The sequence below is a fragment of the Oncorhynchus masou genome, chromosome 26, assembly GCF_036934945.1.
Source record: "Oncorhynchus masou masou isolate Uvic2021 chromosome 26, UVic_Omas_1.1, whole genome shotgun sequence".
Classification (NCBI taxonomy): Eukaryota; Metazoa; Chordata; class Actinopteri; order Salmoniformes; family Salmonidae; genus Oncorhynchus; species Oncorhynchus masou.
Genome location: NC_088237.1, coordinates 20,450,496 through 20,466,501, shown reverse-complemented (window position 1 = coordinate 20,466,501; position 16,006 = coordinate 20,450,496). Strand labels below are relative to the sequence as shown.

Genomic DNA, 16,006 nt, shown 5'->3' with positions numbered 1-16,006 from the left:
TTAGTGGGTTCAGACATGGAGCCCAGTGTCTGCTGGGCCTGACCTGACCCTTCGTGTGAACACACACAGGTATAGGGTGACTGAGTATCCATTTACCCAGGGTCACTCTCAATCACCCCCAAATATTCTTGAGAGGGTCATCCAAGTTCAAGCCCTGTCCGCATCACACCCGTTTACAAAGCAGCATGTTTGTGTATTGTAGTTGCATCAAGAACAAATAACCTTTGAACAGAATTGGAATATATATATTTTTAAAGTCTGTACTGTTGGTGAGAGTATAGAAGCTTTCCCTGTCTGCCTTTGACTGCAGCCAGATCTAGGGCACCCCTGGTATTGCTCTAGCCCGGAGAGGAAATTAACAAACCAAGACCTAATAATGTTCCATGGTTCAACCGCCTGCATTTATATCCCAATGAGGCTGTCACCCTTTTTTGAATGCACTTCCACACTCAGACACAAAACAGCCTTTGAAGCAACATAACAAACCAAATTCAATTAGGGCACTGATGCTTTTTCTTAGCGCATGAGATCATCCTCGCCACCCAAAGGAAATAACAATGCCTAAGGTTCATTTACACAATGCACTATAAGAAAATACTTTTGATGCCTCCCATCTTGACTCTGGACGAGAGATTCTCCATTATCAATTCACCTCAGAGCTAAAGGTATTAGTTCTTAAACAGAGAAACGGGTTGGTTATAAGAGTTGTAGCTATTTGTTCTCTGATGAAAAGCTCCATAGCAGCTCGGGCTGAATCCATTGTAATCCACCTTGTTGGTAGAGGAGACAGTGGCAGCAATAACAATGAGGTGGCGAATGGAAGATGGGAGTGATTTCCAGGTAACAGGCTCACAGATAAGAGCACAATGGGGAGGAAGGACTGATGTGCCCTCGCCGTGGCCCGGCTCACACAATCAGCTCCCAACACACACATTCTCTCTCGTTCTCTCTCAGGTCCTTCTGTGGAAGCTACTACAGTGGAGACCTGTCTGTATGGAGAAGGTGGTGCTGCATGTAGCCCTGGGTGATGGAAAAATGTTACGTATGGTCGTTTCAAAGTAAATCATTTCCATAAAACAATTCCACCCTCCTATTTGAACAGATAGAAAACAGGACTTATTTTACTGTGCTCGAGTTTCTAAAAGTGACAGTGTGTGTGTGTGTGTGTGTGAGTCCATCTCCCTGTGTGTTCATCCTTCCTGATGCAGAGACAGAAAGGTTTGTTACTCCAGGTGACAGAGGCAGTATAACAGAATGACTTAGCTGCTCACAGAGGTGTGGCCATGACCATGCGGCTGGCTTACCTCACCACAATATTTCCCAGGGTCCTTGGCGTCACCTCCTGCATATCATCGTCGATCACTGTGACTAGAGAAGAGAGAGGTGCATAGAAATCTGATTTATAGGGCTTATATTTCAGCAGTGGGCGATGTGGGATGTCAAAATGTGGGTTGCTCTGAAGTTCAACCTTTGTATTGATGGTGTGTGTGTTTTCTTTTCCCAAGCCAATATCCCTGGACTCCTCTCACACATGCCCATGTTAAAATAATTACAGTGTGACATTAATACCTTTTTGCTGATTACAGTTACAGAGCCTGAAAAGTAGTGTCTCTCTCTGCATACTGGTCAGGTAAATTGACTGAGACATTTCAGAACATTTGGGATAGTTCCAGAGTTCCAGTCATGCCCATGGGTGGCACGTGCCCCCTCATATTTGTCCTGTTTAAAAAAATACATATTTTGTTTTTGTAAAATTTTTGTTGTTGTTGTTTCTCTGGAATACTACTAGCCACCTATCAATGTTATGAAGTTGTCGTTGGCTTTGGCTAACCTATATAGTAGCTCGTTGGGAGATTGGGAACCTAAGAAGCCATTTCAGGATATCAATCAAGTTTGCTAGTTTGTCTATCAACACTACATGACCAAGTATGTGGACATCTGCTCATCCAACATCTCAGTCCAAAATCATGGGCATTAATATGCTGTAACAGCCTCCACTCTTCTGGGAAGGCTTTCCACTAGATGTTGGAACATTGCTGCGGGAACTTGCTTCAATTCAGCCACAAGTGCATTAGTGAGGTCGGGCGATTAGGCCTGGCTCGCAGTCAGTGTTCCAATTAATCTCAAAGGTGTTTGATGGGGTTGAGGTCAGGGTTCTGTGCAGGCCAGTCAAGTTCTTCCACACCAATCTCGACAAACCATTTCTGGTTTGGACCTCGTTTGTGCACGGGGGCATTGTCATGCTGAAACAGGAGAGGGCCTTCGCCAAACTCTTGCTATAAAGTTGGAAGCACAGAATTGTCTAGAATGTCATTGTATGCTACAGCATTAAGATTTCCCTTCACTGGAACTAAGGGGCCTAGCCCGAACCATGAAAAACTGCCCCAGACCATTATTCCTTCTCCACCAAACTTTACAGTTTGCACTATGCATTCGGGCAGGTAGATTTCTCCTGGCATCCGCCAAGCACGATTCATCACTCCAGAGAATGCGTTTCCACTGCTCCAGAGTCCAATGGCTTTACACGACTCCAGCCCGACGCTTGGCTTTGCGCATGGTGATTTTAGGGTTGTGTGCGGCTGCTCGGCCATGGAAACCCATTTCATGAAGCCCCCAAAAAACAGTTATTGTGCTGACGTTGCTTCCAGGGGCAGGTTGGAACTCGGTAGTGAGTGTTGCAAGAGAGGATTGACGATTCTTATGCGCTACGTGCCTCAGCACTTGGCGGTCCCGTTCTGTCAGCTTGTGTGGCCTACTACTTCAGGGCTGAGACATTGTTGCTCCTAGACGTTTCCACTTCACAATAACAGAACTTACAGTTGACCGGGGAAGCTCTAGCAGGGCAGAAACTTGACGAACTGACTTGTTGGAAAGGTAGCATCCTATGACGGTGCCACGTTGAAAGTCACTGAGCTCAGGCCTCCCGAGTGGTGCAGCGGTCTCAGACACGGCATTGCAGTGCTTGAGGCGTCACTACAGACCCGGGTTCGACACAAGGCTGTGTCACAACCGGCCGTGATCGGGAGTCCCATAGGGTGGCGCACAATTGGCCCAGTGTTGTCTGGGTTAGGGGAGGGTTTCACCGGGGGTCTTTACTTGGCTCATTGCACTCTAGCGACTCCTTGTGGGCGGGCAGGCCGCCTGCAGGCTGACTTCAGTCACCAGTTGAACGGTGTTTCCTCCGACACATTGGTGCGGCTGGCTTCCGGGTTAAGCGGGCGGGTGTTAAGAAACGCAGTTTGGCGGGTCATGTTTCGGAGAACGCATTACTCGACCTTCGCCTCTCCTGAGCCTGTTGGGGAGTTGCCGCAATAAGACAAGATCGTAATTGGATCGCAATTGGTTTTCACAAAATTGGTGAGAAACAAAATGGCACAGGTAAGGCCATTCTACTGCCAATGTTTGTCTGTGGAGATTGCATGCCTGTGTGCTCGATTTTAAACACCTAGCAGCAACGAGTGTGGTTGAAATAAGCTGAATCCACTAATTTGAAGGGGTGTACACATACTTTTGTATATATAGTAAACCTTAGCTGCATGTCTACTGGCAAGGTTGGTAGACTTTAGAAAAGCAAGCAATTATTAATTTACTGAATAAGATTCACATTCCTTTCAATCTTTTACCCAAATTTTAGCAGAGATGCAGAGAAGCATATTTAGTTTCTTTAGGATACAGACAGCTCAAGAGGTTTTTCTGCTTAGATATGCAGAAAAATAAACACTTTACATAAAATTAAGCATAACGATTATGGCTAGATTGCAGAAAAAAAGCTGTTTCAGGTGTTAGAAAAATGCTACATTCTCCAACTTCCGGATAGGGGTCCTAACCCCCCAGCCATCTTCACGTACTTTGTGCCTCCTCAGACTTTTGGGGTGCATGACGCCCTGGATAGTTCTGCTCTAATGAAAAAGAGACAGGTTAGTTCTCACCATTGTATCCTGGAACGGGTTTGCCAGCCTGACCAGCAGGGGGAGACAGAGAGTTTCCCAGGCCAATACAGGAGGACGTGATTGCTGAGCCACTCTCTGATGAAAGGAGAGAGGGAGAAAGAGGACAGAGGGCATACAGGGTGAGATCATTAAGACTTTACACTTTTACTGCCACAACTCATGCAACTTCCACACTACTCTCGTATCTCTGCAACACACATGCACTTTATAAACACACATTCACACGTGCGTACACACACAAACATAGAAATATATGCACGCGTACATGCGCGTTGTCCTCAAAGATCAAAGAATTTCAACTTTTTCCCCCACAACCATAAGTTTTACAGAATGTGTAAAAGGGAACAAATTATTCACACTTTTGAGTCGAACAAAAGTCCGTTTCATGCATGACTAGAAATAAAATTGTTTGTGATTGTCAGGCATGTCATCAAAGCTGTGGTTGAGCCCTATGTTCTTTCTGTGAGCAGAGTTAACCGACATTACCAGAACTATGACAGTTCCTATGGGCTCTCTGAGTCACACAACCAACCTCCACTCCACACAGCTGCTCCACTTTATACTGAGATATCTCTGTCTATTCTGTCTCCAGTCACGTGCCCACACATCAACACTACAGCCCTGGTTCCAACCTAAATACAGCAGAACAATCAAAGATGTGACATATCACACAGGGGAGGCTCTAATGGAGGATAGGAGAAGAGAATATAACCAATTGTCGCCACCGCAAATAGTTTTCTTGCTATATCCTCATCATTGTATCCTGTTGTCATGGAGATATCTGAATGTGAGAGCACCCTAACCTACTTCACTTTCCTAGCTAGCGTTTTGGACTAAGCTTCTATCCATATCATAAGGCATTCTTTGCTTGGGGGGGGTTGACTGTGATGGAGACGTCGCATAACATCCCAGATCAATGGCGGGAGAGGAATGAATCCTCCTCTAGCCACCAGGGCAGTGCCCTCTGAACTAGAGATGTTCGCACCTCTCTGGGCTCATTAATCATCAGCAGGTTAATCCCTCCCTGTAGACTTCAAAGCCCTTCTAGCTCCGGCCAACACTGACGGCCAACACTGAGGTCTCCCCCAATAGAAGACACAGAAGGTTGACCTATGTCTGCCCCGGTCTCACATACCTGGTCAAGATTCAGGACCTATCAGCCGGTGACCTCAGCCACCTCAGTGACCAATGACAACAAACCAGCCACTGTTCTGCTTCCTCCTCGAGTGTGGAAGCAGGGAGATGACATGGTGTAGTAGGCCCACCTTATGTTTACAGCTCTGTTTATATATATGTGTGGATAGAGATCAATAAACCTGTGCAGAGTATCTGTGTGTGTCTGCTCAGCCCACATATAGATCAGTGCAGAAACGGTAGATTCTAGCAACACATGTAGACCGTGACAGCCCTCTCTAAATGGGAACATGTGAGGATTACACAATAAACCCACTGAGCTATGGCAGCAGTGTTGTGTTTAAATTCACGCTGTTAGCTGCAGTCGTTGTAATTGCGGCATAGATTTCAGACAGCAATTAAAGCCGGAACAGAGATGAGCAGTGACAACCAATATAATGACCAAGTATAATTGCGCTCGCTGATTAAACACTTAGAAGGAAAACAATGCCCAGGGCTTAATGGTCTGCTTACATAACCAGGTACATTTGGGCTGTTAGTGGATACTAGAACACAGAGAATAAAACACCTTGGAACATCTCTGGGTTTTTTAAAGGCCACCTGCAGCACTACCCAATTCCATGGGAAAAGTATAGATCTACAGTGCTTTATTAATTGATTATTAACCGATGTTTCAAATACTTTCATTTTGTCCTGAGTTCTTCCTGATGTGTAAGGGGCAGCAGTAGCCCAGAGGTGAGAGAGGCGGACCAGCAGCCGGAAGGTTTCTGGTTCCAAGCCCTGTGCCGGGCAACACAAAAATGGGAATGGAACTGAATTGGAAGGCTACTGGACTCTGTTTGATCCCATGTAACATCGCCTGTCATTGTGCCCTTGAGCAAGGTACTTAACCCCGAACAATTGCTCTCACTGCTGCTAACCTTATGCCTCTCAACGTGTCTGTGTTAGAGGTCTTCACAGATCTGCCTGAACTTGAATTAACCAGACCTGACCTAGGACCCGAGCGGTTTGGTCCGTTCAGATCCAGGTCCTACCTCTAGTCTGTGTGTATCTGGGAGTGTTGAGAAGACAGAAGGCACATTTCCATTCTAACCAATGGCCAATAATTTAACATGCTGCATACTGCAATAGCCTTGAAAAACAGAGCTGTTTTTATTCCAGCGAGTGGAAGGAAGGCTATTAATATGCCACTGAACTGCTTAGTTCTCCATACTTTGAGTGTTCTTAAACAGAAAGGCTTTCGCTAAGCAGAAAACCGGACGTTATCGTTATATTCCCAACAGGAAAAATTGCCTAGTGAAAACAAGCAGAGTCGACTGAGCAAGGCTCCAGATGACCACCAGAGAGAGGGATACTGAGAGGAAATCAGTGTGAAAACAGGTTTAGACATGGACGAGGGATGAAAGAGGTAGGGTCTCGCTCAATCTCTCTCTCCCTCTATCTCAGTGGTCAGATATCAGTACGCAAGCAAATCAATCTTCTCCAGACAGACGGGTCTGTTGGGTCTGTGGTGGTGAGAGGCTATTTGAGAGTGATGAATTAAGGGACACTGTGAGGCCATGCAGTGGGTGGGAGAGGAGAGAAGGGGAGAGGAGGGGAGGTAGCATTGTGCCCTTTCATTACAGGGTACCGTCTAAAAGCCAAGCGTCATCACTGGTCTGTCTGTACAGACACAGAGGCACACAAATCCTTTATCTTTGTTTTGGGATCCACTCCCAGAACCACCTTGACTTGCTCTTCTCTCTAATCTCACATCGACTTTTACACAACCACATACCACGCATGCACACAGAAGCACAAACACACAGAAGCAAGCATACACACACACAGACTATTGAGTCAGACAATTATCTGGCCATTCCTGTCCTACATCTGACCCTTCTCACATGTCAGGTGTCATATCTCAGGGGGAAGACTGTGTGTGTGTGTGTGTGTGTGTGTGTGTGTGTGTGTGTGTGTGTGTGTGTGTGTGTGTGTGTGTGTGTGTGTGTGTGTGTGTGTGTGTGCTTGTGTGTGTGTGTGTGTGTGTGTGTGTGTGTGCACGTGTTTTCTGTGAGTCTGGGCCTGCGTCTGTGTGTGGAGAGAGCGAGGGGGATTGGATTGTCCCGATGTGCAGTTGCTGGGGTAACTTTGGGTTGTCCTGGTGATGTGCGGTTGCTGGGGTAACTCTAAGTCAGAGAATGACCGTGATCAGACAGCAGGCCCAAGGTCAGCAGACCCCTACTGGGGCAGAACTGAGAGAGAGAGAGAGAGATGGCAAACATTCCTGCAGCACTGTCCTACGTCTCATCTCTCTACTGACCTGTCTGAACCAATAGACCAGTATAAAGAAAACCCTGGATCGAGTAGGTGTGTCCAAACATTTGACTGGTACTGTATATACACACACACACACAATGGTAATTTAATGTATTCCGTTCTGTTTTGGATCAGAGTATATTATAAACCGGTTACTTTGAGTATATTGTCATGTATGATACACAATTACTTGTTTACTGTTCTAATGACATTGGTAAACAGTTTATAATAACTAAGGTTGGGGCCTCCCGAGTGGAGCAGCGGTCTAAGGCGTTACTACAGACACGGGTTACATTTGCGGGCTGTGCCACAACTGGTTAAACGGTGTTCTCTGACACATTGGTGTGGCTGGCTTCCGGGTTAAGCAGGCAGGTGTTAAGGAGAGCGGTTAGGCGGGTCATGTTTCGGAGGACGCATGACTCCACTTTCGACTCCCTCGAGCCCTTTGGAGAGTTGCAGTGATGAGACAAGATCGAAAGTTTGGGAGAAAATAAATAAATATCATAATACCAATAAGGCCAATATACCAGGGCTAAGGGCTGTATCCAGGCACCTCAGTGGTTTGTGGGATATGACCAATATACCAGGGCTAAGGGCTGTATCCAGGCACCTCAGTGGTTTGTGGGATATGACCAATATACCAGGAACCTAAGAACAGCCCTTAGCCGTGGTATACTGGCCATATACCACACCCCCTCAGGCCTTATTGCTTAAATGTAGAGTAACTTTTTCAGGCCCTGGCTTGACAGGTGTGTCCCAGACAGGATCAGAGGAAAGGTCCTCGCCTTACCACTCTAACAGAACATTAGAATATCTGTTTTAGAGCTTCAATAAGAGCCCATCGAGTCCTGTCCAGACAGTCTGACAACCTCCCAGCCAGCAGTGAGCTGAGGTGCCAGACTGGGGCAGAGCTACTGGTCAATAAGCCCTTCTGCTTCAGTCTGGTTTTAGACCCCATCACAGCACTGAGACGGCACTTGTGAAGGTGGTAAATGACATTTTAATGGCATCGGACCGAGGCTCTGCATCTGTCCTCGTGCTCCCTAGACCTTAGTGCTGTTTTTGATACCATCGATCACCACATTCTTTTGGAGAGATTGGAAACCCAAATTGGTCTACACGGACAAGTTCTGGCCTGGTTTAGATCTTATCTGTCGGAAAGATATCAGTTTGTCTCTGTGAATGGTTTGTCCTCTGACAAATCAACTGTAAATCTCGGTGTTCCGCAAGGTTCCGTTTTAGGACCACTATTGTTTTCACTATTTATTTTAAGTCTTGGGGATGTTATTCAAAAACATAATGTTAACTTTCACTGCTATGCGGATGACACACAGCTGTACATTTCAATGAAACATGGTGAAGCCCCAAAATTGCCCTTGCTAGAAGCATGTGTTTCAGACATAAGGAAGTGGATGGCTGCAAACGTTCTACTTTTAAACTCAGACAAAACAGAGATTATTGTTCTAGGTCCCAAGAAACAAAGAGATCTTCTGTTGAATCTGACAATTAATCTTAATGGTTGTACAGTCATCTCAAATAAAACTGTGAAGGACCTCGGCATTACTCTGGACCCTGATCTCTCTTTTGAAGAACATATCAAGACCATTTCAAGGACAGCTTTTTTCCATCTGCGTAACATTGCAAAAATCAGAAACTTTCTGTCCAAAAATGATGCAGAAAAATTAATCCATGCTTTTGTCACTTCTAGGTTAGACTACTGCAATGCTCTACTTTCCGGCTACCCGGATAAAGCACTAAATAAACTTCAGTTAGTGCTAAATACGGCTGCTAGAATCCTGACTAGAACCAAAACATTTGATCCTATTACTCCACTGCTAGCCTCCCTACACTGGCTTCCTGTCAAAGCAAGGGCTGATTTCAAGGTTTTACTGCTAACCTACAAAGCATTACATGGGCTTGCTCCTACCTATCTCTCTGATTTGGTCCTGTCGTACATACCTACACGTACCCTACGGTCACAAGACGCAGGCCTCCTAATTGTCCCTAGAATTTCTAAGCAAACAGCCGGAGGCAGGGCTTTCTCCTATAGAGCTCCATTTTTATGGAACGGTCTGCCTACCCATGTCAGAGACGCAAACTCGGTCTCAACCTTTAAGTCTTTACTGAAGACTCATCTCTTCAGTGGGTCATATGATTGAGTGTAGTCTGGCCCAGGAGTGGGAAGGTGAACGGAAAGGATCTGGAGCAACGAACCGCCCTTGCTATCTCTGCCTGGCCGGTTCCCTCTTTCCACTGGGATTCTCTGCCTCTAACCCTCTTACAGGGGCTGAGTCACTGGCTTACTGGGGCTCTCTCATGCCGTCCCTGGAAGGGGTGCGTCACCTGAGTGGGTTTATTCACTGATGTGGTCATCCTGTCTGGGTTGGCGCCCCCCCCTTGGGTTGTGCCATGGTGGAGATCTTTGTGGGCTATACTCAGCCTTGTCTCAGGATGGTAAATTGGTGGTTGAAGATATCCCTCTAGTGGTGTGGGGGCTGTGCTTTGGCAAAGTGGGTGGGGTTATATCCTTCCTGTTTGGCCCTCTCCGGGGGTGTCCTCGGATGGGGCAACAGTGTCTCCTGACCCCTCCTGTCTCAGCCTCCAGTATTTATGCTGCAGTAGTTTATGTGTCGGGGGGCTAGGGTCAGTTTGTTATATCTGGAGTACTTCTCCTGTCCAATTCAGTGTCCTGTGTGAATCTAAGTGTGCATTCTCTAATTCTCTCCTTCTCTTTCTCTCTCTCGGAGGACCTGAGCCCTAGGACCATGCCCCAGGACTACCTGACATGATGACTCCTAGCTGCTGCTCCAGTTTCAACTGTTCTGCCTTATTATTATTCGACCATGCTGGTCATTTATGAACATTTGAACATCTTGGCCATGTTCTGTTATAATCTCTACCCGGCACAGCCAGAAGAGGGCTGGCCACCCCACATAGCCTGGTTCCTCTCTAGGTTTCTTCCTAGGTTTTGGCCTTTCTAGGGAGTTTTTCCTAGCCACCGTGCTTCTACACCTGCATTGCTTGCCGTTTGGGGTTTTAGGCTGGGTTTCTGTACAGCACTTTGAGATATCAGCTGATGTACGAAGGGCTATATAAATAAATTTGATTTGATTCTAGTTGGAGTAGCTGTACCTGGGAGGGAGGGAGGGAGGGAGAAAAAACTTCCATGGAGGTCACAGCTGCTGCTCAGTTCTGGATCACACAGGCATGTGACAGACATGCACAAACCTACGTACGCAGATGAACAGGTAGAGGAGTAGAAAGGGAAACTGCCATCACACCTGCTCTAATAGCATCTCAAACTCCTCTCCCTCAAACCCACAGTGGAATTTTCATGCATACACATTTTCTCATTACAAAATGACCTCTAATAAGAAACACCAGCTTTACAGGCCTGTGGAGTTTAAACAAGGCAGAGCTAGCTACACCCGACAGAAAACCACTCTGCTTGAGGAGCCAATGACACTAGCAGCCTCTAATGAGAGGCTAACACACACACACACACACAGTCTCGGAGGACAGCCAGGCTGTAATTACGCTTGCGGCCTCGCCCACCACGAGCCAGGAACCTCTTAATGAGCCAGTCTGTGGGATGGGAGCCATATGGTAATGAGTGACACGCTAGGTGTGACAACAGGTGGGCACAGAAAACAAGGACAACAAGGTTGGTCAAAGGAAGGGATTTCATCTGAAAATAGATGGTGTGTGTAATGTGTATCTGGGTAGGTGGGTAAACAAAGGACACATTAGGTATTTTTATTTGGCTGCAATCCTTTGAATGATCTGGTAATGGGATGTAGTCCTATTGCTTTAGATAAGGGGACCAAGTACGTGTCCATCACACCATAGCTGTACGTTACATTTACATTTACATTTAAGTCATTTAGCAGACGCTCTTATCCAGAGCGACTTACAAATTGGTGAATTCACCTTCTGACATCCCCTGGTAGCATGACCATAACGTGGGAGGAGATACTACCACTAACCTCGCCCCTGTTGGGAGGTGAAACGTGTTAACAAACTTCAAGTCCCATACCCATGTGGTTACTTGAGGTTACGTCCACTGGAAATGCAGTGAAGTTACATTACCATCCATAATAAGCATTGAGCTGTGTAGTTAATGTTTCCTCTTAACCTCCTGACTCTGGGGCGTAATCATGTTGGACTTTAGAGTTTAGAGCCTCAAGTGCCAAGCACAAAGCTACTGGTTTTCATGTTGGTGAGGAGGCTGCTAAGAGGAGGCTGTGTGTACACACACAGAGCTTCTTCACATGGTGGCATTGACCCAGACAGGACAGGCTACTCTCTAGTGCAGAGCACAGGGCCAGAAGAATGAACTCTCTAACTCTACAGTCAGAATGAGATACAAGAAACAAACACCGTATTTGTAAAGGAAAGTCATTATTTCTAAACCTCATTTGCAGCTGAAACAGGATCCAGGATCCTGTTTCTAATTGCACTTTAATTTACAACCTCACAAAGGTTTATTTAAATGCAATTCATTATGCACCCATTTGCGTAATATCACAGTCTAGTACTTAATTGTTCAGCTTCTGTTCCTCATCTCTGTGTGATGATTACCAAATGTCTCTTCCTATCAGAGAACAGACATCTTGTGTATTGCTCCTAGACATATTTCACCACCATGTTACAATGAACCTTCGTACTGATACAGAGCTTAAAGGAAAGCACCTTTAGCGTGTCATGTCCCGGGGCTGGAGCTTGGGCTACAGGGGCTGGACAGAGGGGGGACAGAGACCCAGCCACCTGCCCTCCCTGCATCTCTTGTCGCTGCCTCCCATCAGCCACTTCACCCTGGTGAGCCAAACCATGCCAACTGGAAATATTCTGGTTGCCCGGCAACACTGATGACATCAGCAACCTTCATCATCAGCCGTCCCTCCAACCCCAGGCACTTGGGTCTTAAAATAGCGGCACAGATTATTATCAGGCTTCAAAATAGCAGCCATTTTCTCTGTTTTCTTTCTGCATAGATATGGGAAAATGAGCCAGTATTCAGATAGATCTGGATAAAGGGGTAGGGGTCAGAGACTGCTGTGGGTGTCTGACTGAAGTTAAAAGATGTGACTGTCTGTGATGTAACAGAAATGGAGACCGAGTGAATACTCTTGATAGGGGGGAGAGGGGAAAGTGAAAGAGAGCGAGAAAGAGAGAGAGTATGATTGAAACACAAAATGTATCAGCGAATCAGCTGACAGCGTGTGTGTCTGTGTGTACATGAAAGTAACGAGTGCACTAATCACTTCAACTTTATATCAGTAAAGTCATCTTAGCCACTGGCCCTGCAAAATGATTGTGGGGAAAAAAAAGAATTAAAAAACCAATTCGCATTCAAAGCCAAATTGGTCAAATCAGTCAAACTCTGCCTGTAAGCTTGTTTACATAATTGAAATATGTAGTTCATATGAGATCACTGACAACTTAGACACATTTAGCTGAGACTAATCAGAGGCATCATTTAGTAAAAGAGTTTGAAGCGAGCTGTGGATGTGTCGTGCCATTTTCATCAAACATAATTAAGAGGAACATTCTCACACTCTTATTATCGGCGTTCAGTAGACGCAACACTCCTGCAGTGACAGACGAGAAAGAATTCTGCTCAAAACACCTGCCCCTTTGTAAAAACTCATTCAGTTCTTTGAAGGCTGAAGGAGGAAAGGAACACTTATATCCACGACCGTACAGAAGCCTCTCTATTCATATCTACTCTGTCTGCCAGTTCATAACAAACAACACGGCCTCCTACAGTAGTTCCACTGTGAGTTCCTACTGTTTGAAACCCAGGGCCCACAGTACATGTGAGGAGTTCCCTGGGTGGTCAAGGCGAGGCAGAGACACTGCTCCTGGCACTCTGTGATGTACAATTTGCCACACAGCAGTGGTACATAACTACACTAGGTTTGCTCCAGGGTAGAGAGAAGCCCAGGAAATGGCCAGGGACTGCTGCTTTCAAGCTGTGAAACATTTCATTTTCTCAGATGGAAGGCAGGTGGCCTTTACAGAGCATGAACGCTTTGAATACTATTTCACTCTGATTCTAGATCAGTGATCTGGCAGACAGCCTCTTCAATTCAGATCATCTTCCACCACCTCAATACTGACTCTAGATCAGTGGTCTGAAAGTGGTCAGACCACAGAATTATATGTTAATATAATAGGATCTCTATGGGTCAGACAGCCTCTCTTTGCGTTGACTTCTAATTCAGATTACCACATGTCGCCCGCCCGCCTTTAAAATCTCTATCTCTCTGAGCCTCCATTCCTGCTGATTTTCATGCCATCGATTTCAGCTTTCCTTTGCTGAATATTACATTGGAAGGAGATTACAGGGTGTGTCGTGGAATGATTTGTGAAAAACCAAGAGTAATAGATTTTGTTCAATTTGTATCCATTTTGCGGGGAGCTGGTAGATCAGCCTGGGGAGGCTCAGCAGTAAAGCACCTGGATGGAGACAGCATGACTGCATTTGAAGGACAAATCTTTACAGGCATCTTACATTCTTTATAAATAAGTGGAGGTGTGTGATGGATTATTCAACAAACCATGTAATGCATTCCAAAGGAGTTGTACTTTGATTTCCGAGAATGTCTTAAACTTAGATTTGTGAGAACCCACCCAAACGTTTCAAAAGTAACATGTTTGGAATAATAATGTTTGGGATAATACCAATAACTGTGTTGTTTCTTAAATAATGTGTTTTTCAAGTGATCTCGGGATTACTGCAAGAATATTATGCATTAAATGTACAATCCTCTCCAGAACCCTAGGCTACAGGCCAATGTCAACCTGCACCACAGTTAGGATTTTGCCATCGCTGCAGTTCGCCTTCCTCTTCTCGTGAGAAGACAAGACTGGGGCTGATAGAAGGGTTTGATGGATCACCTGTCACAGAGAGGTTGAAGCACCGTGTGCTGAAATCCTTAGATGACGTGCGACTTAATCCAGTACAGGAGGGAGATATCAGAAACTTACTGCCGCAGCCTGCCAGGTTCTTCCACAGGACTTAATTATGCACGCCTTCTCCCAGAGTCAAAATCAAATCACTGCAGAGGTTTCATTTTCCAGCTGTCAATATAAAAGGGAAATGTTTTAGCCCAAACCTCTGACAGAAACTCCGATGCTCTAGAAGGCTTGTGTGACAGTGGAGAACAGAACATGCCTGCAGCTTCCTCATCTCTCACAATAACACAGACTGATCTCATTCATTATGGTCCCTTCAACATATTGAGTCTGTGAGACAGAACTCAGACACACACACACACACACACACACACACACACACACACGGGTGAGAGGGGACTTTTGGTTCTTGTCAGAGACAGACTCCTCTACTCTCCAGTGAACAGGTTGAGAACTGCAGGCCTTTATTCCCAGTAATGGCTTTGAGGTTAGTGCTGCGGCCAATCACACAGCCTGCAGTGGATGAAGCTCCTTGGTCTGGACTGCACTAGCACCACAGAGAAGTTGGGGAGGTGCCAGGGTTATTGTTCCAACTCAATCTATCAGCAGTCTGAGGTTTGACTGAACTTCAGCGAACCGTAGGTGGACAGTGTGAAGGAATCCTATCATACCTCTCAGGGCTAGGACTGACAGAGAGAGCACCAAGGATATGCTCTGAGAATCAGCCTGTCGTCTCTGATAAACCTCACATCAACACCACAGCCATGGAGAAGAACCACCTCCTAGGAGAGTTAAAGAGCCAGAAAGGAACTGGGCACGCACACACACGCACACACAAAGAGAATGGATGAGCTAGACACAAAGGACAAGCTGGGAAAGAAAGAAGTCTTTTAAAGACATTCAGACTGATAGGTGTCTCATAACCCGTCCTCTGAGCTCCGTGCTGGACCGGCTCTGAGACTCTCCTGCAAACAGGAAGAGTAGAAGAGGAGACAGGAGAGACAGCCGGTGGCTTTACACTCATCTGAACTGTGTGTGTGTCGATATGTGTTTGTATTCGTGTGTATGTGTGCCGGTGTGTCATCTGGCCGTTCAGATCACACTGTCCCAGCCAACCAGTAGGAGGCAGTCTTTGATCTATCTTCTCACGGTGGAAATTGTGTGTGTGTGTGTGTGTGTGTGTGTGTCAGGGCCACATGCTGGGATGTCAATCACTCATCCCACCTCATCCCCCATTGGCACCTCAGAGCAGATTTACACCCTTGCCAAAAAGCCTTACGTAATAATGCCTGTGTGGCGTGCCTGCTAAAACAGCACTCATGACTGATCAGTGAAATATGAGGAGAGTGGAGCCAAAGAGAGGGGTCAATTCCATTTAAACTCTGTTAGCGCTCGTGGAATTAACTGAGGTTCAATTGATCAATGTGACATTTCCTCCGTTTTTCCAGTTCACCAGCTGCATTTAAATTCTTAGGAAATCGACTGGAATTCAAATGGAATTGACCTTAACTCTGGGGCAAATCACCATCGATTTCAGGCAAAACAATGCACTCCTACAGGTTTCCATATACACGGACGATACAAAATATTAAGAATACCTGCTCTTTCCATGACAGACTGACCAGGTGAATCTTTTTGAAAGCTATGATCCCTTATTGATGGCACTTGTTAAATACACTTCAATCAGTGTAGATGAATGGGGG

The 16,006-nt window shown here is 45.9% G+C and overlaps 1 protein-coding gene across 3 annotated transcripts in view; it reads right to left on the bottom strand.

Annotated features, from left to right (window-relative positions):
- Positions 1–16,006, bottom strand: part of LOC135515001 (acyl-CoA synthetase short-chain family member 3, mitochondrial-like) — a 36,877-nt gene that overhangs the window by 6,037 nt on the left and 14,834 nt on the right. For all 3 annotated transcript variants that reach the window (XM_064938789.1, XM_064938790.1, XM_064938791.1), the window contains 2 exons: positions 3,930–4,025; positions 1,305–1,368 (listed from right to left, as the gene is read on the bottom strand). In XM_064938789.1, the coding sequence (XP_064794861.1) occupies positions 1,305–1,368; positions 3,930–4,025 (160 nt within the window). The remainder of the gene's footprint in view (positions 1–1,304; positions 1,369–3,929; positions 4,026–16,006) is intronic.